At 31.6% G+C, this 25,322-nt stretch overlaps 6 protein-coding genes across 8 annotated transcripts; 4 read left to right on the top strand and 2 right to left on the bottom strand.

Moving 5' to 3' along the window:
- The first annotated feature begins 606 nt into the window (after positions 1 to 606).
- LOC126655211 (uncharacterized) lies at positions 607 to 2,095 on the top strand. 3 transcript variants are annotated; one of them, XM_050349268.2, is made up of 3 exons: positions 607 to 1,138; positions 1,231 to 1,283; positions 1,411 to 2,095. In XM_050349268.2, exon 3 carries the CDS (start codon positions 1,411 to 1,413, stop codon positions 1,861 to 1,863), a length of 453 nt encoding a protein of 150 aa, XP_050205225.1. In that variant the 5' UTR covers positions 607 to 1,138; positions 1,231 to 1,283; the 3' UTR covers positions 1,864 to 2,095. The 3 variants fall into 3 exon arrangements, with proteins under 3 accessions (XP_050205225.1, XP_050205224.1, XP_055962435.1); XM_050349267.2 differs by having other exon boundaries at positions 609 to 1,138; positions 1,222 to 1,283; XM_056106460.1 differs by lacking the exon at positions 607 to 1,138 and having other exon boundaries at positions 1,145 to 1,283.
- Positions 2,096 to 4,887: 2,792 nt separating this feature from the next.
- LOC126655597 (uncharacterized) lies at positions 4,888 to 9,279 on the top strand. Its single transcript, XM_050349830.1, has one exon. It carries the CDS (start codon positions 4,888 to 4,890, stop codon positions 9,277 to 9,279), a length of 4,392 nt encoding a protein of 1,463 aa, XP_050205787.1.
- A 49-nt stretch (positions 9,280 to 9,328) lies between these two features.
- On the top strand, positions 9,329 to 11,472 carry LOC126655592 (replication protein A 70 kDa DNA-binding subunit A-like). The gene is made up of 8 exons (XM_050349826.2): positions 9,329 to 9,472; positions 9,557 to 9,830; positions 9,948 to 10,044; positions 10,117 to 10,247; positions 10,324 to 10,405; positions 10,607 to 10,739; positions 10,818 to 10,975; positions 11,049 to 11,472. Exons 1-8 carry the CDS (start codon positions 9,329 to 9,331, stop codon positions 11,470 to 11,472), a joined length of 1,443 nt encoding a protein of 480 aa, XP_050205783.2.
- A 449-nt stretch (positions 11,473 to 11,921) lies between these two features.
- LOC126655210 (uncharacterized) lies at positions 11,922 to 12,585 on the bottom strand. Its single transcript, XM_050349266.2, has one exon. The coding sequence runs from the start codon at positions 12,528 to 12,530 to the stop codon at positions 12,057 to 12,059; it is 474 nt and encodes a 157-aa protein (XP_050205223.1). The 5' UTR covers positions 12,531 to 12,585; the 3' UTR covers positions 11,922 to 12,056.
- Positions 12,586 to 13,453: 868 nt separating this feature from the next.
- On the top strand, positions 13,454 to 16,164 carry LOC126655206 (uncharacterized). The gene is made up of 6 exons (XM_050349257.2): positions 13,454 to 13,840; positions 13,940 to 14,208; positions 14,391 to 14,585; positions 14,709 to 14,799; positions 14,896 to 15,166; positions 15,569 to 16,164. Exons 1-6 carry the CDS (start codon positions 13,533 to 13,535, stop codon positions 15,890 to 15,892), a joined length of 1,458 nt encoding a protein of 485 aa, XP_050205214.1. The 5' UTR covers positions 13,454 to 13,532; the 3' UTR covers positions 15,893 to 16,164.
- A 4,987-nt stretch (positions 16,165 to 21,151) lies between these two features.
- Positions 21,152 to 23,840, bottom strand: LOC126655587 (uncharacterized). The gene is made up of 4 exons (XM_050349823.2): positions 23,487 to 23,840; positions 22,060 to 23,160; positions 21,532 to 21,978; positions 21,152 to 21,456 (listed from the first exon to the last, which is right to left on the bottom strand). The coding sequence occupies exons 2-4, from the start codon at positions 23,156 to 23,158 to the stop codon at positions 21,152 to 21,154; spliced, it is 1,851 nt and encodes a 616-aa protein (XP_050205780.1). The 5' UTR covers positions 23,159 to 23,160; positions 23,487 to 23,840.
- Between the last annotated feature and the right edge of the window lie 1,482 nt (positions 23,841 to 25,322).

The raw sequence follows: 25,322 nt of genomic DNA, 5'->3' as shown, positions 1-25,322 counted from the left end.
GGTTCCAAATTAACTTCTCTCTTTTAATGTTATTACAGAATTGCCATTTTCCTTATTTTACAAATAAAACTGACGTTTTGCTATCTGAATTTATGTAATAGATTACAATTTTGCCATTATACCTAATAGGGTTCCACTTACATCTCAATTTTATTTAATGCCATGCCTTTTGGTTTAAATTACAATTTTACCACTTAACCTATTAGGGTTTGCTATTTAACATTCTCTTCTTCACATAGGGTTGTCTCTCTAATATACTTTTCATGTTTCTTCTTCTTCTTGCAACGGATTCTTTTATTTACTTCCATTTTATTTTTATTTTTCTTATTCATCTTAATCTCCAATTTTTCTCTTTGATTTCAAAATCAATTGCCTACTGTTTTGTATTTTTTTTTGTTTCTCTAATTCATTCTATGGTAAAAAAATTCTTATTCTGTTCTTAAAATTAATTTTGTCTATTGTAATTATATAAGAAACATAAAACGATTTTGTCTACTTTTATTATCAAAAAAAAATTAAAACGATTTTGTCTGCTATTTTGCTTTTTAGTTTGTTTATTCTTAAATTTATGTATTTATTTGTTTTAAATTGCTATAATTTTTTTTAGATCTCTGATTTTAATTAATTTTGGGTTTAATTTTTTTGAGGGAAAACAAAACATAAAACGATTTTGTCTGTTGTTACTATCAACAAATTTAAAACGATTTTGTCTACTATTTTTTTTTAAAAAAATTGTTTATTCTAAAAATTATCTATTTGTTTGTTTTAAATTGCTATAATTTTTTCAGATCTCTAATTTTAATTAATGTTGGCCTTAATTTTTTCACTTTACAGTTCCTACATTTGTTTTATTCTTATTGTATAAACATGAGGTGTTTTGCTGAGATTTGATGCATGATCAAAACATGCCAGCTCAAATATTAATTTGACATTTGGATCTGAGGTGTTTTGCTGAGATTTGATGCATGATAAAAACATGCCAGCTCAAAATATAGTTTAACACTATGCTGCCAGCTCAAATATTATTTTGACATCTGGATCTTATTCACAGCACCTGATGGTTATTCTAGAGTGTTCATTTTATTGAGTATAAATAGTTTTTTTCCTACAAGATATAAACATATACAAACAAAAAAAGGTAATTTTCAGATAGCAACATATTCTGAATATTTTTTTATATATATTTAAAGTTTGTTGTTTTCTAATATTTAATTTTGTCAGTTTCTGCAGAATCTGGAGCTGAGATTTGCAGAATCTGGAGCTGAGATCAAAAGCATAAAAAGGTAATATATGTTTTATTGGTACTCTTTTTGTTATTTTGTTGTTGTGCTTTAGTTTGTTTTCCTTGCTATGAGCTCCACAACATCAATGAAAAGTTAATATTTTTTTTTTTGCTTTCTTAAATTCCAGATGACTTTGGTTAGAATACCAAATGATGTTGTGTTAGGCTGTATTCTGCATCAACTTGGTCTTCCACCTCACCATTATAAAAATTCTGAAAAAATAGAACCGGATATGCATGCATCTACAATTGTTTTTAATTTCTTTGATGCCCAAGTAGGCCAAAACTGCCATGAAATGATGGCCATGAGTTTTGAAAGTGTTGAAGAAGCAAAAGAAGTAGCTGCTCTTTATGCAATAGAGTTCTTGAAGCATCATTATGATCTTGACATTTATGATTATAACAAAATAGAGCTTTTGGAACTTAGAGCAAGGACTGAAAATGTTAATGTTGAATGTGAGTGTGAGAAGCTGGTGGCTAAAATCAGAAAATCAAAAAGGAGTTTTCGTCGAATGGAGAAAGCTATGCTGGAAGTGAATAGGATTACTGGAAAAGCTATCATGAAAAAAAAATATTTCTGATGTGTTCCATGTTTTGGATGGCTGGAAATGACTTTTTTTGGTAGACTTATATGGTCTCAATCATGTATTATAGTTTAAAATGTGATTGAGCTTTTGTTAGCACATGTAGTGCTATTTTTTGGGAGAACCAAATACAAATGGTTCTGTGATGTTCTCAGAATATATTTTGTAATGTTAATATGTTTGTATTGTAACCTTTTAATGTTAATAGAATGGTATGTTTATAATATAATTTTGTATTGTAAATATAATTATATGTTCTTATCATCAGTTATTATATTGTTAATATATATATAACCTAAGTTGAAATTATTGGCTAAGACTTTCTATAATTACATCTTTTGATTTTCTTAGATTATTGTAAAAACGTTTTGTTATCTTTTTTCATAAGTATACATTTAGGTAATATTTGTAAGTTGATCGAAATTTAAAATTCAATTTCAGACAAGTACAAAATATTAAATTTAAATTTCGATCACCTTTAAATTTAAATTTAGTTATAGAAACCACATAAATATATAAAATTGGTGGGTTTTTCGAAAAAGAAAATGTCTCCTTTTTTGAAATCTATAACACATGCTCATATATTTAGAGAATATATTTTTTTCAATTTTCTAAAAATAATAAATTTTAAAAATCAGTTTGTTGGTAGTGTTTTATTATGAATTTTAGTTTGGCTGTCTTCCATAAGGTCATTCAATATAAAATCCATTGGCAAAAAAGGAATATCAACTAATTAATTACATTTAAGGTTCTTTCTTGATAATTTATTTTAATTTATACAATTTTAATTTGCCATTCATATTGTAGCAATAAAGTTAAAAATATTACCTCCAATTTTATATGAATTTGCTAAACATTAATTTGTAAAAACTAAAAAAAATCATTTCACTTAAATAGTTTACACTTTTAAAATTATCACTTTAATTTATTTGTTTTTTTTATTGTCAATATTTAAGTTTTTGATTGAATATTTTTATGTTGGATGGTTGATAGATGTGATTTATATTGACGGTAGATTTTCAACTACAAAACTACAGCTATTGAAGTCATTTAATAAAAAGAAACAATCTTTTTAATTAATAATTTCATGGTTAATGATTGTAATTGGCAGTCCTTGATCGGAGTTGTGTTAGAAGCATATTTTCAGTTACAACTATTCTTTCAATATATCTGCCTATATTTACTGTTTATTTCTAATGCTTGATATAAAAAATGAAATGTTCTATTACTCAACAATAAACTTCATTTTACTTAAATATTTTTTTATATTGCAGGTTTTATTATCCCTTCAATACAGGTCGGCTTTTCTTTGCAGAGGTTAGTGTTGTATCTATTTTATCGTAGTTATTTACGTTTTGACATCTTAAATTTGTTATGTACTGTTGTTTCTATGAATTATGTACATAGTCCATAATTTTGTAGGTCTTTTAACATATCTGATAGTATATGAAAATAACACATATTGACTAACATACACGGTCACAATTCAAATTAAGAAAGGTCTAACAAAGACAAATGATGTTATATGCACATGTAGAAATAGAATTACAAGTTATACTATTATTAATGAAAACAGTAAAAGAAAACTTTAAAATTCTAAACTTATATTTTTTCTAAAATGTTACTTTTTGAATTTAATTGTTTGATATTGTTGCCTCCCATCGCTTAGACGATTTTTGCAGAAAAACACCATTAATAAAATTGCTAGAACTAATATTTATCCATATCTTCACTCTCAACATAACTATATATCGAATCACATATATATATTTCGTGTTTGAATCTAGAATCTTAGTATATGATCAAGATTGTTCGACTTCAGCCAAAACTATAGTTTGTTCACAGTTGATGGTCAAAATAAAATATTGTGGGCAATTCTGAACAAAATAATAAGGACAATATTTACTAGCTTTTTTAAACATCATCTCAATATTATTTCTCAAATCAATTGAAAGTCAATGTTATGACAGCTTTGCAAACCTTTTACATGTAGAAAGTATTAACAAAAAAATAAAATTTATGGAAATTTTCATAAGATATGCACATGCCAGAATTCCTAATAATAGAACCATTATGGTTACCAATTTAATTTTCTAAAAGTTCAGTATTAGTATAATATCTTAGTTTCTTAAAAAAATTGAAACTACCAAATACAGTTGATCATGTAAAAAAAATAGCATCCCAATAGATTTGCAAATTCGCAGCAAATAAAAGGAAGTTGTAGAAAACTTTCTATCTACGTTCAATTGTTTTTTAAAATAACATATAACAAGGATTTTTTTTATCGGTCACAGATGAAAACTATAAAGATTCCTTCTGATGTGTTGTTAAGCAATGTCTTGGAGCAATTGAAACTACCCTCTCAAAGTTATGAGTTTGACGAATCCAAGAGGGGTTGGTTGTACTGTCATGTTTATTTCGCTTATCGACATCCAACCACTCAAACTTTAGTGAACGACTTATGTATTTCACGGTCAAAAACTGATGTCGGAGCAAAGGAAAAGGCATCGTTGCTTGCCTTGGACTACCTCAAAGAAGTTTGTAATCTTGAAATTCTTGATGTTAGTTCGACTGAGATCCAAAAGATAAACAAAACCTACGGAGACTTGCATGATTTTCATAAAGAACAAATTCATCGTTCATACCGTGATCTTCAATTAGAATACAAAACTTTACGAAAGAATATAAAAAGTTATCTACGTTGTTTGAAGACCGCTTCCAAAATCATCTCGAAAATGAAGCGCCTGTCTACGCACGAATAAAATATTTTCATGTGTTTTGACTTATGTTTTTATTTCTTATTGTCGTGTACTAAAACTTCTAATGATGTTTATAAGTAATGTATTGAAACTTAAGTACTTTTTTGTATAACATAATGTAGATTGCCTAAACTTAATCAAAATTTTGTTTAAATTGTCTTAAATTAATCATCATTTTATATTTTCTCCAAACAACTACAGTAATTGTCGCGTGACGTGCCAGTGTTTTGCAGAATTGTAAGTACATATATACAATTTTAATATGGACATCTACAATAGTAGAACTCGAAAACGAAGAATTGATGCTATTCTATCAAGCATGAACCATGATGATACTCATGACGATATTGAGATCACTTCAACTTATTTGGATTCTAATGCGCCAGAATGTGAGTGCCCACATTGCGGCGCTCTATTCTGGCGCTGTGAGGCGGTGAAAAAACAAACAAGTAGAACTCATCCACAATTTAACCTTTGTTGTAAAAATGGACTTATCATTCTTCCACAACTAAAAAAAGCACCTGAAATTTTACATTTGTTATTGAACGATGATACAAGTCAAACAACTAAAAAGTTTAGAGAAAATATTAGAATTTATAATTCCATGTTTGCATTTACTTCTGCTGGTGGTAAAATTGATTATGATATTAACAAAAAACCAGGTCCATACATATTTCGTATTAGTGGACAAAACCATCATGTAATTGGTTCTTTATTACCCATTGAAGGCGAAAGACCAAAATTTGCTCAGCTGTATGTTTTTGATACTGATAATGAGGTTCATAATAGAGCATCATGGATGAATCAAAATGATTGTTCAAACTCTATTGATCAAACTATTGTTCAAAATCTTATTCAAATGTTTGATCATTATAATGAAATTGCTAAATCGTTTAGAATGGTTAGAGATAGATTCATAGACGTCACTCCTTTACCTATCCGGCTCAAATTAATAGGTAAAAGAGAAGGCGACAACAATCAATATAATGCACCTTCTACAAGCGAAATAGCTGGCCTTTTAGTTGGAGATTTTGGCTATTACGACAAGAGTAGAGATATTGTTGTCGAATATAATACTGGAATGCTTAAAAGAATCAGTGCATTACACCCAAGTTTTATGTCTATGCAGTTTCCAATTTTATTTCCTTATGGTGAAAATGGTTATAGGATCGATATAAAGTATAATAATTTTGTTAAAAAAAATATAAAAAGACAATATGTAACAATGCGAGAATATTATTCATATATGATACAACAACGTTTTTCCGATGAATCTGCTTTATTAAGAGGAGGACGATTATTCCAACAATTTATTGTAGATGCGTTTACATGTATTGAACAAGAAAGATTAGATTTTATCAAAAGAAATCAAAAGACTCTTCGATCTGAAATATATATGGGAATACAAGATGCTTTCTATCGCGGTGATAGAGACAGTAATAGTATAGGTAAAAGCATAATTCTTCCGTCTTCATATACAGGCAGTCCTAGATACATGATGGAACATTATCATGATGCAATGGCAATTTGCAAATTTTATGGACATCCAGATTTATTTATAACATTTACATGCAATCCTAAATGGAAAGAAATAAAACAAATGTTAAATCTCATTGTTGGTCTAAAGGCAGAAGATAGGCCAGATATAGTTTCTCGCGTCTTTAAAATGAAAATAAATACATTATCTTCTGATATTAAGAAAGGCAAATGTTTTGGAGAAATTAGTGCATTTTTATATACCGTAGAATTTCAAAAAAGAGGCTTACCACACATACATTGTTTAATATGGTTAAATTTGAAACAAAAACCTATGAGTGTGAATGAAATAGATACTTTTATTTGTGCAGAGTTACCTGATAAAAACACTGACCCTCTATGCTATAACTTAGTAACTAAATTCATGATACATGGACCATGTGGTAACATAAATATAAAGTCACCTTGCATGCGTAATGGAAATTGTTCAAAATATTATCCAAAAAAATTTAATACTGAAACTTTTATTGACCAAAATGGATTTGCTACTTACAAACGAAGAAACGATAATAATTTTGTTGAGAAAAATGGTATAAAAATTGATAATCGTTTTGTTGTTCCATATAACAGAAAATTATTGATGGACTATGAAGCACATCTCAATACTGAGTTCTGTTGTTATTCTTCATTAGTAAAATACCTTTTCAAATATATTAGTAAAGGATCAGATAGAATTCGAGCAGTTATTGAAACAAATAATCCAATAGACCAAAATACAAATACCAATAATATTGAAAGAGATGAAGTTAAAAGCTACTTAGATTGTCGTTATATTTCTCCGTGTGAAGCTGCTTGGAGGATTTTTGAATTTCCAATTCATCATAGAGAGCCTGCTGTTGAAAGATTGGCAGTACATTTGCCAAATAAAAATATTGTATATTTCGGTGAAAATACAAGTATCAATCAATTGCTAAATAATAATTATAATACAAAAACAATGCTAACTGAATGGATGACAGCAAATGATTTATTTGAAGAAGCACGTCATCTAACATATATTCAATTTCCTACACAATGGACATGGGATTCTAGAAATAAAATGTGGCATAAAAGAAAAAAAGGACATGTAATAGGAAGAATTGCATTTGTACATCCTAACTCTGGAGAACTTTATTATCTCCGCATGCTTCTTAACATTGTAAAAGGACCAAAAAACTATGATGAAGTCAAAACTATTAATGGGATAAGATATGAAACATTTCAATCAACATGTGTAGCTTATGGATTATTAGGCGATGATAAAGAATGGATTCAAGTAATTAAAGAATCAATCTTATGGGCTACATCTAATCAATTGAGGCGTTTATTTGTCGTTCTTTTATTGTTTTGTGAGGTTAGTGACCCTAATAAACTGTTCAATATGTTCTGGAAAGATTTTGCTGATGACATACAATATAATATGTCAAGAAATTTAGGATTGCCAAATTTATCAATTTCTAATGAACAATTAAAGACATATGTACTCATTGAATTAGAAAAACTCATAAATCGTAACGGATATTCACTTGCAGATTATAATTTGCCGTTGGTTAACAATATTTTATTAAATGATCAGACAAATAAATTAGTACTTGAAGAGTTAGCTTTTGACGTTTCAGAGATGAAAATAAAATATAATGAGATGATTGTCACTTTAAATACTGAACAAAAAATAATATTCAATGATGTTATAGATTCTGTTTTTTATAATAAAGGAAAACAATTTTTTATTTATGGTCATGGTGGCACTGGAAAAACTTATTTATACCAGACAATCATATATAAATTTCGTTCAGAAAGTAAAATAGTCATCGTTGTTGCATCATCAGGAATAGCTGCTTTGTTGTTGCCTGGGGGTCGAACTGCTCATTCTAGATTTAAAATACCTATCAACTTAAATGAATGTTCAACTTGTGAAATTAAAAAAGGAACGCAGTTGGCCGAACTAATAAAAGAAGCTGTTTTAATAATATGGGATGAAGCTCCAATGAATCACCGTAATTGTTTTGAAGCGGTTGATAGATCATTGCGTGATGTTCTATCATCATCTGAATTTGATAAAAGTCATTTACCTTTTGGTGGGAAAACAATTTTACTTGGAGGTGATTTTCGACAAATATTGCCTGTCATCCCACAAGGATCAAAAGAAGATATACTTCAAGCTTCATTAACCAAATCTTTAATTTGGAAAAATTTTAAGGTTTATAAATTAAAAAAAAATATGAGATTAGATCACAATCAAGATGAGAATATAACTTCAATTAATATATCTTTTGCTGAATGGCTACTTGCCATTGGAGACGGTCAAATTATTAGTAAAAATATTCACATATTCGATGATGAAAATAATTGGATCGAAATACCTCGACAATTTCTAATTAATTATGATGATAATCCAATATATAGTATTATAAATCATGTTTACACTGAATTTGAAAAAAATTATACAAATATAATATATTTAAAAGAAAGAGCAATTGTATGTCCTAGAAATGAAATTGTAGATAAAATAAATACAGCTATGATCGACCTTTTGCCTGAAAATGAACAAATTTATTATAGCTTTGATAATATATGTAGTAATACTCCTAATAAGGAAGAATTAGAATTACTTTATCCGACAGAATTTTTGAATACCCTTAATTTCAATGGATTTCCTCAACACGAATTACATCTAAAAATAAATGCCCCTATAATGCTGTTAAGAAATTTAAATCCATCAATAGGTCTATGTAATGGTACTAGATTAATAATTGTTCAACTTGGAATACGAGTAATTGAGGCTAAAATTATTAATGGTTCTTTTGCCGGAGAAAATGTTTTCATTCCTCGAATTGTTTTATCTACAACAGAAAAAAGATGGCCGTTTACTTTAAAACGAAGACAATTTCCTATTAAAATTTGTTATTGTATGACGATAAACAAAAGTCAAGGACAAACTTTAAATAAAATTGGAATATATTTAGATAATCCTGTATTTACTCATGGTCAATTATATGTTGCACTTTCCAGAGTTACAAATAAAAATGGAATTGGAATTCTAATCCACAAAAATCAAAAAGATGAAACTTACAATTATATGAACTTTACAAAAAATGTTGTTTATGATGAAATATTTGAACAAATATCTATTTTTTGACCATCGTGTGTTTATATATATTTTATTATTGTTCTTTACTTTATGTAGGATGGCATCCATACAAATATCTGACATCTCAAAAGAAACAAAAAATGTCAAGTTTATTGCACGAGTCGCTCGAACTTGGAATTTTATTAACCCTCATAATGCTGATGATATTTATAGTTTTGAGTTTCTACTCATTGATGAAAAGGTATAATTTTATTTTTACATGCTTCATATATTTCTTATTGTAATATTTGACAATATAAATCATATGAAAATGATTTTTGGACAGGGAACAACAATTCAAGGAACTGTTGGAAAAAATATTGCTGATAAGTTTCGCCCCCTGCTTAGTCAAGGAAATATTTGCTGTATATCTGGTTTTATTGTTATGCCTGCTCAAAACAACTATAAAATCAGCGATCATGCTTTTCGTATCAAATTATTACCAAATGCCACTATTAAATTGATCGATGATGTGTCACTTTCCATCCCCTTTGACAAATTTAATCTGCTGACTTTTGATGAACTCAAAGACCGAATAGGAAAGATTGATTATCTATGCGGTTAGTAAACAGTCTTATCCTCTCTCTCTCTTGCACACACACATATATGATGATGATTATTATTATTATGATTGTTATTACTACTTATTAATTTACATTTATGTTGTTTTAAATTAGATGCCATAGGTCAATTAGTTACTATGGAAAACATTCAGCAAATAAGAATATCAAACAGAATCAAAAACAAGCGGACAGTTTTCATACAAGACTCAAGGTAATTCATATTTTTTTTATTTCAATTTTTTAAAAAATCATGTTAGTATAATTAACAGTTTTTTTTTGTTAGAAATGAAAAAATAGAAGTTACACTGTGGGAAAAAACAGCAATGGATTTTCCAGAAGAACAAATAATTGCGTCCGCAGAACAAGAACCCGTGATTGTCGTTTTTGCTGCCATGACTGTGAAATCATTTAATGGTATTTACGATTGACTTACACCAAATCAGTATTATTTGTCTATAACCATTTTGTAAATTACAATTTTTTTTCTTAGATGCCACAATTCTAAGTGGAACATCAGCAACAAAACTCTACATTAATCCTGAATTACCTGAGATTGTTGCTTTTTTACAAAGGTAAAATATTCTTCTAAATTTAATGTTGTATCTCAACTTACTGGTTGTAGGTTCTAATCCTATTTGGGGAGATTTTTTAGTTCTCGCTTTTTTTCTATATAAAAATTACAAATTATTTGAGTAACTTCATGTTACGTAGCCTTTTATATCAATTACACATTTTTGCAAATTTATTGTACTTATTATTCTAATTGTCTTTAGCTTGCCAAATCCACCTGCTCAGTTTTCATCTGTTGTCCATAATTCTTTGCCACCTTTGGATCCTGAAAGTGAAAAGAACACAAATAGAAAAACCATTGCTGAATTACTGGATCTCGATATTCATACTGACAAGGTACCCTTATGATAGATTAATACATATCGTACGCATAAGTAAAATGATGCTTATCAAATTTGCACTTTTAAATTGAAGGACGAAAAATTCACTTGTGAGGCTGTTATCAAAGAAATTGATGCTTCAGATGGCTGGTGGTATAGAGCATGTGCCCGTTGCAAAAGTGGTATTCAGAGTTACAACGAAGATATCTATTGCAAAAACTGCGGGGTTATATCCGACCTTCCAATACCTTGGTATTCTTAATAAACGCTTTATAAATCATTTTAATCTACAACATACATTATTATTAAAAAAAAACTTATGTAGGTACAAATTAACTATCATGGCTGAAGACAATACAGGAATCGCACCTTTCATAATTTTTGGAAATATGGCTACAGAATTGGTCGGACTGCCGGCGAGTAGCCTTTCTACTATGTCAAAAGACCGATGTCAAGCTCCTGCTCTCATGGCAAGGATTTATGGTTTAAAGAAACAATTTCAGATAAAATTAAGTGATCGGATACACGATTCTTCAGAATTGTCTTTTAAGGTTATTCATATTTTCAAAGACACAGTGGTTATCAAGAAAGAGACTCCAAGTCCGACAAACGCATCATCATCTCAGTTGCTTATTCGAGATGCCAATTATGCGTTGTCCTCGCCAGAAGGACGGAAAATATCAAAAAGCACCGACGAAAGTTCAACTTCATCAGCAACTAAATCAGCAAAAAAGTCTAAAATAGAGTAATTATTACTTCATCGTGAATGTTAGCTTATGTTATACTACTCCTAATAATTTCATATTATACTTTTGAACATCCACTTCTGTAAGATATTAATAATATCGAGTGAATCCACTTCTGTAAGATATTAATAATATCGAGTGAATGTTAATTTTTAATTTCCAACTTTGTTTGTCTTCATCTATGTACCTGTTTGAATAATTACATTAACACTAAAGCTGTTTACCCATTAAAATTATATATGCAATCTTTTAAATTACTTTTAGTATCTAGAATTACTAATTTAAAGACTTCATTAATATACAAAACGAACAAATAACACGCAGTTCTGTTGATGTAAAATATATTGAAATTTAATTCATAAAATAAACATTATTAATATTATTATTATTATTATTATTATTATTATTATTATTGTTGTTGTTGTTGTTAATATAGTTTAAATCATAGTATCTATAAAATATTATTATCATTAATACATATTAAATTTCAAAAAGCAACTCGACCCGAAGCATCGCGAGGGTTTCGTACTAGTTACAAAATAAATTTAAGTATACATAATATAAAGCAAAACAAAATTATAAAATAATTAAGATTTTTGAGCTTCAGGTCCTAAAATTCCATTAACAATAGAACTAGCCACCAACACACCAATAAATTCCGCCCCAACCACAGCACCAGCCTGTGGCAATCCTCCAAATTTAACCGCCTCTTCAATCTCTTTCTCCGCCGTTTCAATCCCTTCCTCCGCCGTTTTAATCCCTCTCTCCGCCGTTTCAAGTCCTTTCTCCGCCGTTTCAAATCCTTCTTTCACTAATTCCTCCGCTTCTTTCTCCGCGTTCTTCAGCTTCTTTCTCAGTCCGAATAACGGAATATCCTGTGCTTTGGCTGGTGCGTCTCTCAATGTCAATGCCGGCGCTGCTGTAACCGCGTACAGTAAGTTTCTTCTGCTGATGAGTGTGGATTTTGGAATTTCTGCATTGCGAGATGGAGCGTGGTGGTTACGCGCTTGATTGAGTGAGAAAGCTTGGATAGTATTTGGTGCAGAGATTGTGGAAGCCATTGATTCTCTGCTACAGAAGGATTATCTTTTCTGTTTTTGGTAAATATAGCGAAATAAAAGACCTTCTGTGGTCGTTTTAAATAACAAAACAGTCAAACAGTGTCGTTTTATAAGTTAGCATCAAGATGCTGAAAATTTGACACGTTCCTATTATTTTTGAAGTCTAAGCTAACTCAAACAACAGAAGGGAAAAGGGTCAAAAAAGCCCCTAATGTTTACTCCAAGGAACAAATTGGCCCTTAAAGTCAAGAAAGGTCAGGACGGGATTAATGAATCCAGAACGGGCCTATTCGGCCCCTCACACTAACGGGCATCAAATCATCGTTAGTGAATGACCATGTGGCAGATGATTTGGCATGTTATCGTTGGTGACTTGCCAAATCACCTTGCCCCTTTAAAAAATGACCTTTAAGAAAATGAAGCTGCTGTCGATCCAGCACCATCAACCTCGTATACATATTGGTTGTTTCTTCGTGGTTTTTTTTTCATTTCTTCTTCGTTTAAACATCAATAGACAAAGGACAGTAACGACTCGACGTTGGTGTCATTCGTCGAAGCCATGCTCCAGTTCTTTTTAAAGCAACCAGTAAATGAACGACATGAACAACACATCAACAAACGGTGAAAAGGGTGAAGAAGATGGAGTTGACAGAGTCAATTAGTTTTTTTTTAATAATTTATAATTAGGTTAGTTAATTGGATTAATTGGAATTTCAATTAGAATTAAGCATGACTAATTACGGTTAATTTGACCGTTTTTCTCATAAATGACCTTTTTAATCTTTTTAACAAGTTGAAGGGGTGAATTGATACTTTATTCACTGTTTTTCTATTTCCGCCGGGAAGGAGGGGTTTTTCAAGCGCTAAAAACACAAAAAATAAATAAATTAAAGCACTTTAAGTTTTCAATTTCCCCCTCTCCTTCCACTTCCATTCATTTTAATTCTCTCCAAACACAAAAAATAAAATAAAAAATCAAACTCTCAAATTAAATCGAAATCAATGGCAGTAGAAGAAGCTGCTGTCATGGTAACGGAATCAACAGAGACAGTGACGGTAGAACAAACCCTAACCGTAACCTCCGTCACCGTCAAAACACAGACGTCAAACGAAGCCACAATCGAATCCAACACGGAAGGCGGCACTGAGTCAACTTGCAATAACACTAACAACGGAGAACAACCGCCAGCTATTAACTCCGACGATTCGTTAGAGGAGGCGGTTGAGCTTACTGAGAAAGGAACTAAAGCTCTGGATGAAAATGATTACGGCGAAGCTGTTGAGTGCTTCAGCCGTGCTCTTGAAATCAGGTTAGGGTTCTGTTAAAAAAATTAGGGTTTTAGTAGTTAAGATTATAACTTAGTTTTTTTTTATCTGTGAAATTAATTTAGTAACTGTTATAATGCTAGGGTTACACACTATGGTGAGCTGGCAGTTGAGTGTCTGAGTGCTTACTATCAATATGGGCGTGCTTTGTTGTATAAAGCTCAAGAGGAGGCTGATCCGTTGGGAACAGTACCTAAAAAGGAGAGTGAGATTAAACAAGAATCTGATAAAGATGGGTCTGTTAAGAGTTCTTTGAAAGCGGAATCTTCGACTGCTTCTGCTGTTTCTAGTAATGTCGAAGAGGATGGGAAGAAGCCTGATTCGAATCACGGAGAAGGAGCGGTGGATGATGGTTAGTATTTTTTCGTCGCTTTTCTTTACGGTGATTGTTTATAGAAGTAATTCAATATTTTAGAGAGAGGTTGTTGGAGGCGTGATATGTAGGTGTGTTAAGATGGTGAAAAATGAGTAGCATCACTCGTGAGAGTGTAACATTGCTCACTATTTTTTTTTTGTATCGTCATTCTGTGGCAGCTTCTGGAGAAGATGGTGAGGATAGTGATGATGAAGACTTGGCCGAAGCGGAAGAAGATGGCGGTGATGACTCTGACCTTGACTTGGCATGGAAAATGCTTGATGTTGCAAGGGCAATTGCTGAAAAACACTCTGGTGACACAATGGATAAAGTGGATGTGCTCTCAGCGTTAGCTGAAGTTGCTTTGGAAAGAGGTATTTTAGCTCAACTTTGTAAAATTGATACCTTATTGAACTTACTAAAACTTGCTGATACATGCAGTTGTTTTCTAGAGGCCTCTTTTCTCCTTATTTTTCACTACTTTGCTCTGTATGTAGAGGACATTGAAACATCGCTCAGTGACTACCAGAAAGCACTTCTCATTCTAGAACGACTTGTTGAACCGGACAGTAGACATCTTGCTGAACTGTATCTTTTTAAGGTTTAAATACTACTGCAATATGGGATGATAAATATCACCTATTCTAATGAACTATTTCCATCACAACCTTAACTATATTTCAGAAATTTCCGTATATGTTTGTGTTTGGAGGTCGGCTCAAAACCTCAGGAAGCAATAACCTATTGCCAGAAAGCTGTATCAGTTTGCAAGTCAAGGCTAGAGCGACTTAGGAATGAAGTAAAGGGTTCTTCAGAATCTAATATATCATCAGCAGTTTCTGAATTAGATGACTCTGTTCAGCAGTCATCCAATGGCGCAGAAAACTCCTCCATGACAGATAAAGAAGCAGAGATTGAAACACTTGCTACCCTATCAGGGGATTTGGAGAAGAAGGTAACTACGACCATTGGAACTAGGGGTGTGCATTCCGTTTAAACAAAACCGAATTAAAAGTTTGATTTTTCTCAAAATCAAACTAAACCAAACTAGTCAGTTTGATTTGTTTCTTTGGTTTGGTAATTTTGGTTGGTTAGTATGAAAATTTAATTAAATGTTTTGTTTAAAACCAAACCAAAACCCTATTTTTTTTATAATAACATACCAAATGGAAATAATCGATTCAGTTCGGTTTTTGCACACCCCTGATTGGAACTAGCATCATAGATATTTTGTTTGAGTTTGTTATTAATGTCATACCAAGATAGAATTTGTCGGATGTTTGCACACCGTGATTAGAACAAGTATTATAGATATTTAGTTTGAGTTTGTTGTTAATCTCAAATTTTGGATTTGCAGCTGGAAGATCTTCAACAGCTTGCCATAAACCCGAAATCAATTCTATCTGAAATCCTGGGAATGGCTTCTGCAAAGGCAAAAGATGCAATAAAAATTCCATCTTCTGCCATTATGAGTTCTTCACAGATGGCCACTGCTGGCAGCAGTGGAGGTTTTGACTCTCCAACTGTTTCAACTGCTCACACAAACGGTGCTGCAGTCACTCATCTTGGTGTTGTGGGAAGAGGAGTCAAGCGAGTGTTGACGAGTGCTAGTTCAACAGGATCTAGCCCTGTGAAGAAGCCTGCATCTAATTCAGCAGACAAAGATGACGGTACCCACTAGCATTTCCAAATTGAAAGGTCCTTGCTTTGGTCGTAGTAGTGTTCCGAACTCGTGTAAGTTCCGTTATTCTGATATTAATGTTCAAAATACTGTGATCAAGAATCGTCATGAACAGCTTGGTTGGTTCTGCCTAGGACTGTTTTCATGAACAGCATGCTGTTGTCCTATGAAAGTCGTAGAAACTATTTAACTATAAACCTATAATTGATCTTGTGAAATGAGTCGACGAACAATATTATCTATTATAATATCTATGCATAGAGTTTCTTGTTTGAACATATTTTAAGTTAAAATTCGATATGGTGCTGTTTTCTGCAACTAAAGGCCGATTCTGAAATCTTCTGTTGTTTTGAATTTTTTATTTACCAGTTAAGTCATTAGCTTGCATAATCTGTGATTAGTTTCTCAATTATGTGTTTAGCGTTTTTGTTTCTTCTGTTTCTATGGAGTTTGGGTTTAATTGCAAATAAATGTTTAGCATTTTTAGTGCTTTAATCACAACTTTTCAAATTTTGGCAAACTAATTGCTAAACCTCTGTAAGTTTTGCATTTCAATGCGTAAAACCAATCGACCGTTAAATTGTGCTGTAAAATGTCGTCATTTCATACATATTCCGGTGTTCCATCAGTACAATTTCACCCCCTTCTTGCTTTATGCATTGAGTTGCAAAACTACATATGCTTTAATAAAAGAGTCAGGGCGATTATTCGCAATTATTAATAACTTTTCTGATTAATTGCAATAGCAGATGGGAAACTGATTATAATCAGGTATTAACGTAGCACAGCATACGCTATAATAAAAACATTATTTTTATCTAAAAAACCATTATTTTTCCATCGTTATTGATGAAATAAATATTATAGTATAATAATTTATATTATGATTATTTAACTAAATTCTCCAAAGCTCACACTTGTAGACATTGTATTCCTAGCAAGCTGGCAGATAAAGTGTTTAGGAACTTATAATAATTGAATTCTTTTATAGACATCTTTTCCCAGCCTTGTTTATTTATTGTGTTTATTTTTGTTAATGCTGTACCTGCTTATAGATCTGCCAAAATTTTCCTTGCAAGCAAAGTGTTATCTGCCTTCTGTGCTTTTAGAAAGCTATTCCTGCATTGTTTCCTCTTGCTAGAAGAATGTACTGTTTGAGCAGTAAGCCACTAATTATAAACGAATAATTATACAACGCAATTGTTGCGCCACGTCATTCGTGCAACAAACCAATGAGACATTAGCCATGTGCAAATGTCTAATGATAAAAAAATAAGCAATAAATAAAAATTCATTATTGGCTTGTTATAAAAATGACGTGGCACGTCCGTTATGTGGGATAAACACTCATTATAAACACATGAATTTGACAAAAAAAAAGTTGATAGATTTAGTCCACCATTAAGTCAACTATTTTAAAACATATTATTGAATATGTAAAAAATTAACAAATAAAGTTACATTAATACTACTCTTTTAATGATGTATTTTAAAATAATTATTTTAATCTATGAATGATATGTTAAGTTTGAGATCAAGACAATAGATAATACCAAACCAGTGTTGGGTAGCATAAAAAATCTTAGTCCCTTTGTTCCATAATAATAAACCTATATGGTTAATTGCACACAAGTTAAAAAATTATTTGTTATAATTAGAATAATATATTTTTCTATAAATTCCTTACTTAAACTATTTCTTTTTTTGATAATTGGGGAGGGGGGAGCGCTTGTGGGAGGAATTGAACCCACGACCTAGCAGTTTGCTGCCTAGCGCTTATACCATTTGAGCTATAGCTCATTGGTACTTAAAACTATTTCTGTTTCACAAAAATAGATATAATTATTATTTTAGGTGTATCAGAATATAGGTGAATTTGTTATTTTAATATGAAAAGTTAAATTAAATTAACAAATATATTCTTCGTTAATTCAACTAGTCTCTCCCCTCTTTGTAATTGTCGTTTAAGTGAAATATTTTTTCTATAAATAGGTGATGTTTTAGAATCTTTAGATGACTTTTATTAGTTATATTTAAAATTTGCTCTTCTTAATTAATCATTCTATTAAACCAAAAAATTAATTTATATAGCTAGACTCTTTATTTATGAGCTTGATAAGTAGACATATATTAATCTTTAAAGTGTTTATGCACCAACTGTTCTGAAAGACGAACAAAGTAGTTTCTTAATATTAATATTTTATTTTAAAACGACAACTAAAACTAATAGAGAGAATACATCTATTATATAATATGTTCTTAGTCATTATTAATAATTGATTTATCCAACAAAGATATTAATATCAATTTAGATTTTAAGATGTATTGTTCACACCAAAAAGTAAATTTTTTACGATTAGCGAAAGAAAGTGTTTATGAAAGAAATAAAACTCACTAAAAACGCTCAACTCTTGAGCAAATAATTCCGTCTACACATAATTGACGAGCTAGTAATAAATACATTTCTAAAAAATTCAAACATATTAATTGTTTCTTCGTTATTTTTCACTATCATTCTTGGCGTCACTTCTTGCTTTCTTTTACTCAAAAATTCTTGTGCGCTAATGCATAGTTGCCATTGGATTAGAAGAAGGCAATCCTAGTTGATTTGATATTCAACATAGAAGTAACTACTATTATTTCGTCCACCATGCTTTTGGATTAGAAGCTTGACTGTTTATCGAAGCCGACCGTAGCTTCATCCTTCGATAAAAGATAGGATTATTCATTCAATTTATAAATATTTAAAAAAATTAATCCATTTAGTTAAAAATAATACATTTATTGCACTCTTCTTTCTAATGTAATCTTATTAGATAGGAATCTTAAATGACTTAAAAATACATATAGAATTATTGTTTATATTAAAAGTATCAAAAAATCGAAAATTATTGTTAATATTAATGTCACAATCAACTTAATTTAGTTGGTTAAAACTTTTTTAATTGAAAGTATTTTAAAAATTTATCTAGTTAATCGATTAAAAAAAATGAAATTAAGTTTATAATTTAAGACGTCCGAAATAGAAACCAACTTATTCAAGTAAGACATCATAATCAACTGGCTATATTAATTGGTTGTATAAATAGAGACGATGGATTAAATGATTTATAATTCTCCTTGATTTACATATACCATGTCGCCAACGATAATGTCTAAGAAATTTTGTTTGTAACACTAAGCTTAGATCGATGACATCAAAGTAAAAGAAGTTGGTGTATATATAACATAGTTTAATTTGATGATTGAAAACAAAAAAACATCAAAACCAATTGGAAAGCACGAAAAATAATAATAACAAAAATGTGTTTGAGAGTGGAATGCAAGCAATGTAAGAAATATAGTTGGGCTGGTTGTGGTGAGCACCTTGCTGCAATTTATGCCAATATTGAGAATGGTAAGCATTGCATGTGCCGCTCATGGCCCGGTGTTGCTATTCCAAAAGTGCAGCAACCTATCGACCAACCACCGCAACCATCAGCAACAACACCAGGTATACGTAAAGATGCGCAAAATGCACATATACTTTCTTTAGGACGCCGTGTTCCAAAAAAAAGAAGGCGTAATGCCTTAAAAAAACTCCGACTTTATAGCCCCCTTTTCGATCCTATCACGACGTTGAAAATTTATCAATTTACCCTATTTTCGCATTTTATCGTTTTAAGTATACCATGAAATATTAAATTGACGGGGTTACAAGTTTTCAACATCATACACGTGCTACTTTTATTAATTCTATTGATTATATGCGAAGTCTGCTCACTTGAAATTATTCAGCTTGAATTTGCTCGTGTATCAATCAAAATCATACTTGAAATAAAATTTTCGAATCAGATCATAGTTAATACAATTAATTTTTTTCATTACTATTGATAAAAAAGATAAAATATTTTAGATTTTTAACCTTATGTTTTTAAAATATATTTCATTTTTGAGTAGAAAGTTTTTTTTTTATCTTCAAGTAATGTTCAATCAATTTATGTATTAATCAGTTTAACAGAAATAATTTGTTAAATCGCTTTGTTTACTTGTGTTCAAGTTTATTCTTTTCGTTGTGACCCGATTTTTTTGAAAAATCTGACACAGCTCCATTTATAGTATTAGGTCCAAAGTCTAATAATGAAAATAAATTTTTAATAGTACCACAAGTATTACAACATATTTAAACTACAATTTACCAGTTGGTCGGAATTTAAAATGCATATTTATATTATATATGTGAAACCTTACAACAAATAAATGTGTGCATTGTGCAGGAATTGCAAAATCTTAGAAGAAGGGATGATATTTTTAATTTATGCATCTAAGAATATTTTAAGCTTGGCTATGCCTATGGCAGAGAGAGTGAGATTGTGGAAGACAAATAATGTAATGTGGTAAACGATGGTCAATGCTGTATTGACCAATTATGTGTAATATTTTTAAATAAAGTTGCTTTGTTTGGTTGCAATGTGTATGGGTTAATGAATAAAGAAATAATGTCTGATTATCTTGTGCAGAGTGCCCTAATTATGCTTAAGCTTAACGCACTAACTATCTTGGGTTTTGCTCTATTTTTGGATTAAGTAGTCATGCTCTTTGAGTTGTTTTTGAGTTGTCTGTTTAAAATTTTAGGAATTTAAAGTTCTGAAAATTAGGAGTGTACTTTTAGTTTAAACTGAAGCAAATCAAATAGTAGATTCTTTTAAATCGAATCCAATCGATTTAAAAAATTACTAATTAAAACCGAATCAAATCAAATCAGTCAGTTTGATAGTTTTTTTTGGTTTAGTTCAATTCTTTTTGTTAGGTTTATATCTAAATCAAACCGAATTCTTTTATTACTAGAATTGAACATAATAAAAAAAAATTATGTATATAATATTAACCAAACCAATTAAGAAAATTGTGTTTTTACAATCTATATAAGACAATTTGACCTATTGATTAAATATTTGGTATGACCTTTCCATATAAACTGAAGTTGGGGTTTTTTTTATCCGATCGTCCATTATGGATTAACAAAAATTATAGTCATACTATATTAAAATGATACGGATGATGACATGAAACGCAGCCGATGAACAGTTGTAGAAGTTACATGAAACAATACACCCACAAAAAGAAGGGTTTTTGATATTTGGGTGCCTCAAAGGCACCCAAAAATCCAATATAGTGCCTCTTCTGGAATTAATTCCAGAAGAGTGCCTGGGACCACGTGGTCCGCATTCTAGGAATGCGGACCACGTGGTGGTCCGCATTCCTAGAATGCGGACCACGCTAATCCGCATTCCTAGAATCCTCATACGTCTTCCAACGCGTGTCGAACATTTTAACCATCCGCGCAAAAATTGCCTCAAGCATTGATGTGATCGGAAGCCCCCTTATATTCTTCAGTGTCGCGTTGACAGACTCAGCATAGTTAGTTGTCATCACATTGTGTCGTTGCCCTTTTTTGTCATACACCCTTGTCCACTTTTCTTTAGGCCGCTTTTCTTGCTTAGTCAGCCATGCATACGCTTCTGGGCTTCTAATCTCGATCGCTGCCATGTAGCGTTTATACTTGTGCTTCTGATATGCTCGGCCTATGTGGCAACCATAATATTAGCGCATAATAATAACCTATGTAGCGTTTATAATGACTCGTAAAAAATCATTACCTGCTTTATCCGCCAGCTTCTTCAAAACCTTGTTCCTAAACTTGGTCTGAAAATTACTACAGAAATGTCTGATGCAAAACTTGTGGGCGACACCGGCCCATTCAGGACGCTTCAGAACCGACAATATTCCAGCGTGCCGATCAGATATAATGGCCACCTTCCTTTCGCAAATCACGTGCTCACGCAAATGTTCAAAAAAGTACTCATAACTGGCAGTACTTTCAGATTCAACAAGTGCAAATGCCAGTGGCATGATGTGACTGTTCCCATCGATTGCCGACGCGATCAACAAGGTCATTTTGTATTTGCCATACAAATGAGTACCGTCGACGAACAAAACTGGCTTGCAAAAACGAAACCCTTCAATTGTCGGTTTGAAAGTCCAGAACATTCGGATGAACGTTACGACTTTCGGCTGAAGGATCCCGTCGGTGTACACCTCAGCGCCTACAAATCACAAGTTCAACAAAATTAGAATTATTACTTGAAGCAACTCGTTATATAACAAATTAGAGTTATTGCGTATACCTTCTGCATCCCAGAAAGATCCAGGGTTGACATGCATCATCTCGTTCATGAACTTGTGAACCATACCAAATGATTCATACCAGCCACCGTAAACATCAGCTATTGCCTTTTCCTTTGCATTCCAGGTTCGTTTATACGGAGGCCTAACTCCAAGTTGTTGCCAAATTCCAGCTCTGAGGGTATCGATCCGTATATCACGTTGCAGCTTTACTTGACCCTTGATATAGTCTGCGATTGCAACAGACCCAAAATTCCGATGGTTTGGATCAGGTAACAGCTGATTGCACGTGTGCGGGCCAATATATTTTGTCAACGTCCACGTCTGAGTTGCTTGCAGAAGTGTAGCGCGCAGCCACCATTTACATACAGGGTTCTGCCTGCAAGCCAACACTATTGTCGAGTTGGTAGTCCGGCGACCCTTGAACTCTCTTCCCACCCCGACCGAATAAGTAGTCGCACAAGCTCGGACGGCATCGCGATTTGGGAATACCATCCCTACTCGGAATTCCATCCCAGGATCCCACATAATCTTTTCATCATCCTCTGGGGCGACGTCAAAGTCGCAAAGATCCGCCGTTCTTACATGCTCAGGAAGTTGCGACTCATATTGTGAATCTGCTCCTAAGTCTTCCTCGACATCCTCTTCGTTGCTGTCGTAGAAATCCTCTTCTTCCTCTTCTTCCTCTTCACCACTACCCCTCTCAGACCCGCTTGAATCACCTAAGACCAACTGATCTAGTAAAGTCTTGTTGCGAACCACGGCCTCGTATTCCACGTACAATTCCAAAATCTCGAGTTGCGGATACCGCACGACCTCGTTCAGAATTCCAAATACATGCTCGTTATTCTCCACAGAAAACAACGAGTACGACCGTATCGCACCCTCAACTATTCTTGGAAGCCGGAAGTAGATTTTTGAAATTTCTACTTCCCCGTCGGTAGAAACTGCTCTTCTACAAATATTTTGTAATTCCTCGAAACTCATTCTCTCGCTAAGCGCCATATTAACCGGACGACCCCCGTGGTATTCTATTCCACACGGAGAACTCACAATACGGCCATCACACCATATCAACAAAGATATATTTGGACTCGTCATTTCTAATTAATAAACAGCAAATTTTAACACCGTTATATTTAAAATGCTAATCTTAAATTTATAGCGTTAACATATCAATCGTAATTACTATTACTTTATTTCTAATATTTTTTTCAAATAAAAATAAATTAAACATATCCTAATATAATTGTATGAAATTTCTAATTATACACTTCCTTATTACATGCATTTCTAAGTTATAATTAAAGTCTAATATTTTGCTATATTAAAATTAATTTTATAACAATTTTACATATTATTAAATTTCTAACATTTATAAACACTAAAATTATTTAATACAATAATTAAAAAAATTACACGTACTAACCTCTTGTAGTCCTTTAAATAAATATCGAATAAAAAATATAACACTTCACGAATAGATCCGTTTAGCTCCGAAATATAACTTCTTCCAACTTTTTCCCGAAATATTTTTCAAAATATAACCTCGAAACTACTTTTTTTTCTCCCCTCTACTCTCATTTTTTTTCTTTGATTTAGTAACTATTTTTTCTTACAAATCAAAAACCCCCCATCCCTTTTATAGGCAGCCTCACCGTTGGGAGCTGGTCTCCCAACGGCCAATTAAATGCGTTCCGCATTCCATGAATGCGGAACGCATTTAATTTACCGTTGGGAGACCAGCTCCCAACGGTAAATTGGCAGTGTTCCGCATTCCTAGAATGCGGACCACGTGGTCCCAGGCACTCTTCTGGAATTAATTCCAGAAGAGGCACTATATTGGATTTTTGGGTGCCTTTGAGGCACCCAAATATCAAAAACCCCAAAAAGAAAACTCTAAGATTATCCATCAATTTAATTGTGACAACTTAATATTTTTCATATATGACAATGTTTAAATTTAGTTCTCTCCATTAGCAAAAAGAAATCAACAAGAAATAAGTCATCAAACTTATCTATTTCAATTCCGCAATAATAGAACAACTTGGCTCTTCATTCTTTTGTGAGTGTCCTTTTCAATTAAGACGAACAATGAAACCATAGACATAGAAACAAAAAATTTGGTGTGTGACCCAATTAAGCCATTCCTGTTCTTTTATTTTGTGCATTTTGTCTAATGATTAGTCACTAAAACACGTGAAATGTAGAAGTAAAAAAGGCTCCTTCCATTAGTCTACTCCAGCAATCATCTCCCTATCTTTTTGACACTTTCATTTAACATACAGTAGCAATTATTATATCACAGAGATTCAGTTTCTATGCAAGTGGGGTTTCTTTGTTGTTTTTTGAACATCCACACCCACTATTTCTGACATTATTATTTCACTATTATCAATCTCCCTTAAGTCTAAAGTTTAGTTTAATTATTTGATAATTATGCATATGACTCACTAACCCTATTGTTACTATTCAATTTATTTCTTATGTATGATCTGTCCAATTAGTCATCCATAAACGTAGATAATACTATACCGCATCATAGAACGTTTACTCATAAATCTACTTTTTTTAGTTCAGTAAATTTTATTTTAAGGTGTTTGGTTGTTTGGATTTTATTTTAATTGAATAAATTTCTAAAGTCTTCACAAAGCTTTGATCCGATATTTTAGATCGTTCAAAAATCTTTAGTTTTAGAGCTTTAGATCCATATTCTTGTAGATCTAAGAATTGGAAGATGATATTTGATGTTGTGCTTGCTTCTTACTAGATCTACTCTTTGGATTCATGTTGAAAATGACACTCGAAAAACTTAAAGTTTTAAGGATAGAGCGGTTTAAAGATCGTATTTCAATATTGGATCTATAAATGTATTGGGTGACCATTTAGTGGTTTGTAAAATCCTTATTGATGACTAATCGATCTGTATGTACTGCTGTATTTACAGCTCTCATCACTATTTTAAAATCGTCTGTCAACTTATTGACAAACCGTTGATTTATGTAATTTTTGTTATTATTAATAGAAATTTTAGCCTTTGACAAAAAAAATATATAAATAAATATGATTTGTTTATGTTTTGAATACCCTTAAGACATTATTATTTTACAGTTTTTACTATCCTCAATCTTTATTGGGATATTAGCAAATAAAATTGCAACTTTTCATTAAATTGTAATTTTGTCACAAATTTTAGATTTGACATTGTTATATACGAATTAATTTATTTTCATAGGTCATGTTTGGTTTACGGAATAGGTGCGGA

The sequence above is a fragment of the Mercurialis annua genome, linkage group LG7 (genome assembly GCF_937616625.2).
Source record: "Mercurialis annua linkage group LG7, ddMerAnnu1.2, whole genome shotgun sequence".
In the NCBI taxonomy this organism is placed as follows: domain Eukaryota; kingdom Viridiplantae; phylum Streptophyta; class Magnoliopsida; order Malpighiales; family Euphorbiaceae; genus Mercurialis; species Mercurialis annua.
The sequence above is the reverse complement of the archived record's forward strand: the minus strand, read 5'-3'. Positions and strand labels throughout refer to the sequence as shown.

What these genes read in the sequence shown, in the direction of transcription:
- LOC126655211 (XM_050349268.2), top strand. Translation starts at nt 1,411, where the DNA reads ATGACTTTGGTTAGAATACCAAATGATGTTGTGTTAGGCTGTATTCTG.
- LOC126655597 (XM_050349830.1), top strand. Translation starts at nt 4,888, where the DNA reads ATGGACATCTACAATAGTAGAACTCGAAAACGAAGAATTGATGCTATT.
- LOC126655592 (XM_050349826.2), top strand. Translation starts at nt 9,329, where the DNA reads ATGGCATCCATACAAATATCTGACATCTCAAAAGAAACAAAAAATGTC. An exon ending in TTCTACTCATTGATGAAAAG is followed by an intron (nt 9,473 to 9,556) that starts GTATAATTTTAT and finishes ATTTTTGGACAG; the next exon opens with GGAACAACAATTCAAGGAAC. An exon ending in AAAGATTGATTATCTATGCG is followed by an intron (nt 9,831 to 9,947) that starts GTTAGTAAACAG and finishes GTTTTAAATTAG; the next exon opens with ATGCCATAGGTCAATTAGTT.
- LOC126655210 (XM_050349266.2), bottom strand. Translation starts at nt 12,530, where the DNA reads ATGGCTTCCACAATCTCTGCACCAAATACTATCCAAGCTTTCTCACTC.
- LOC126655206 (XM_050349257.2), top strand. Translation starts at nt 13,533, where the DNA reads ATGGCAGTAGAAGAAGCTGCTGTCATGGTAACGGAATCAACAGAGACA. An exon ending in AGAAGGAGCGGTGGATGATG is followed by an intron (nt 14,209 to 14,390) that starts GTTAGTATTTTT and finishes ATTCTGTGGCAG; the next exon opens with CTTCTGGAGAAGATGGTGAG. An exon ending in CAGGGGATTTGGAGAAGAAG is followed by an intron (nt 15,167 to 15,568) that starts GTAACTACGACC and finishes TTGGATTTGCAG; the next exon opens with CTGGAAGATCTTCAACAGCT.
- LOC126655587 (XM_050349823.2), bottom strand. Translation starts at nt 23,158, where the DNA reads ATGACGAGTCCAAATATATCTTTGTTGATATGGTGTGATGGCCGTATT. An exon ending in ATCTTTCTGGGATGCAGAAG is followed by an intron (nt 21,979 to 22,059) that starts GTATACGCAATA and finishes TGTGATTTGTAG; the next exon opens with GCGCTGAGGTGTACACCGAC. An exon ending in GAAGCTGGCGGATAAAGCAG is followed by an intron (nt 21,457 to 21,531) that starts GTAATGATTTTT and finishes GTTGCCACATAG; the next exon opens with GCCGAGCATATCAGAAGCAC.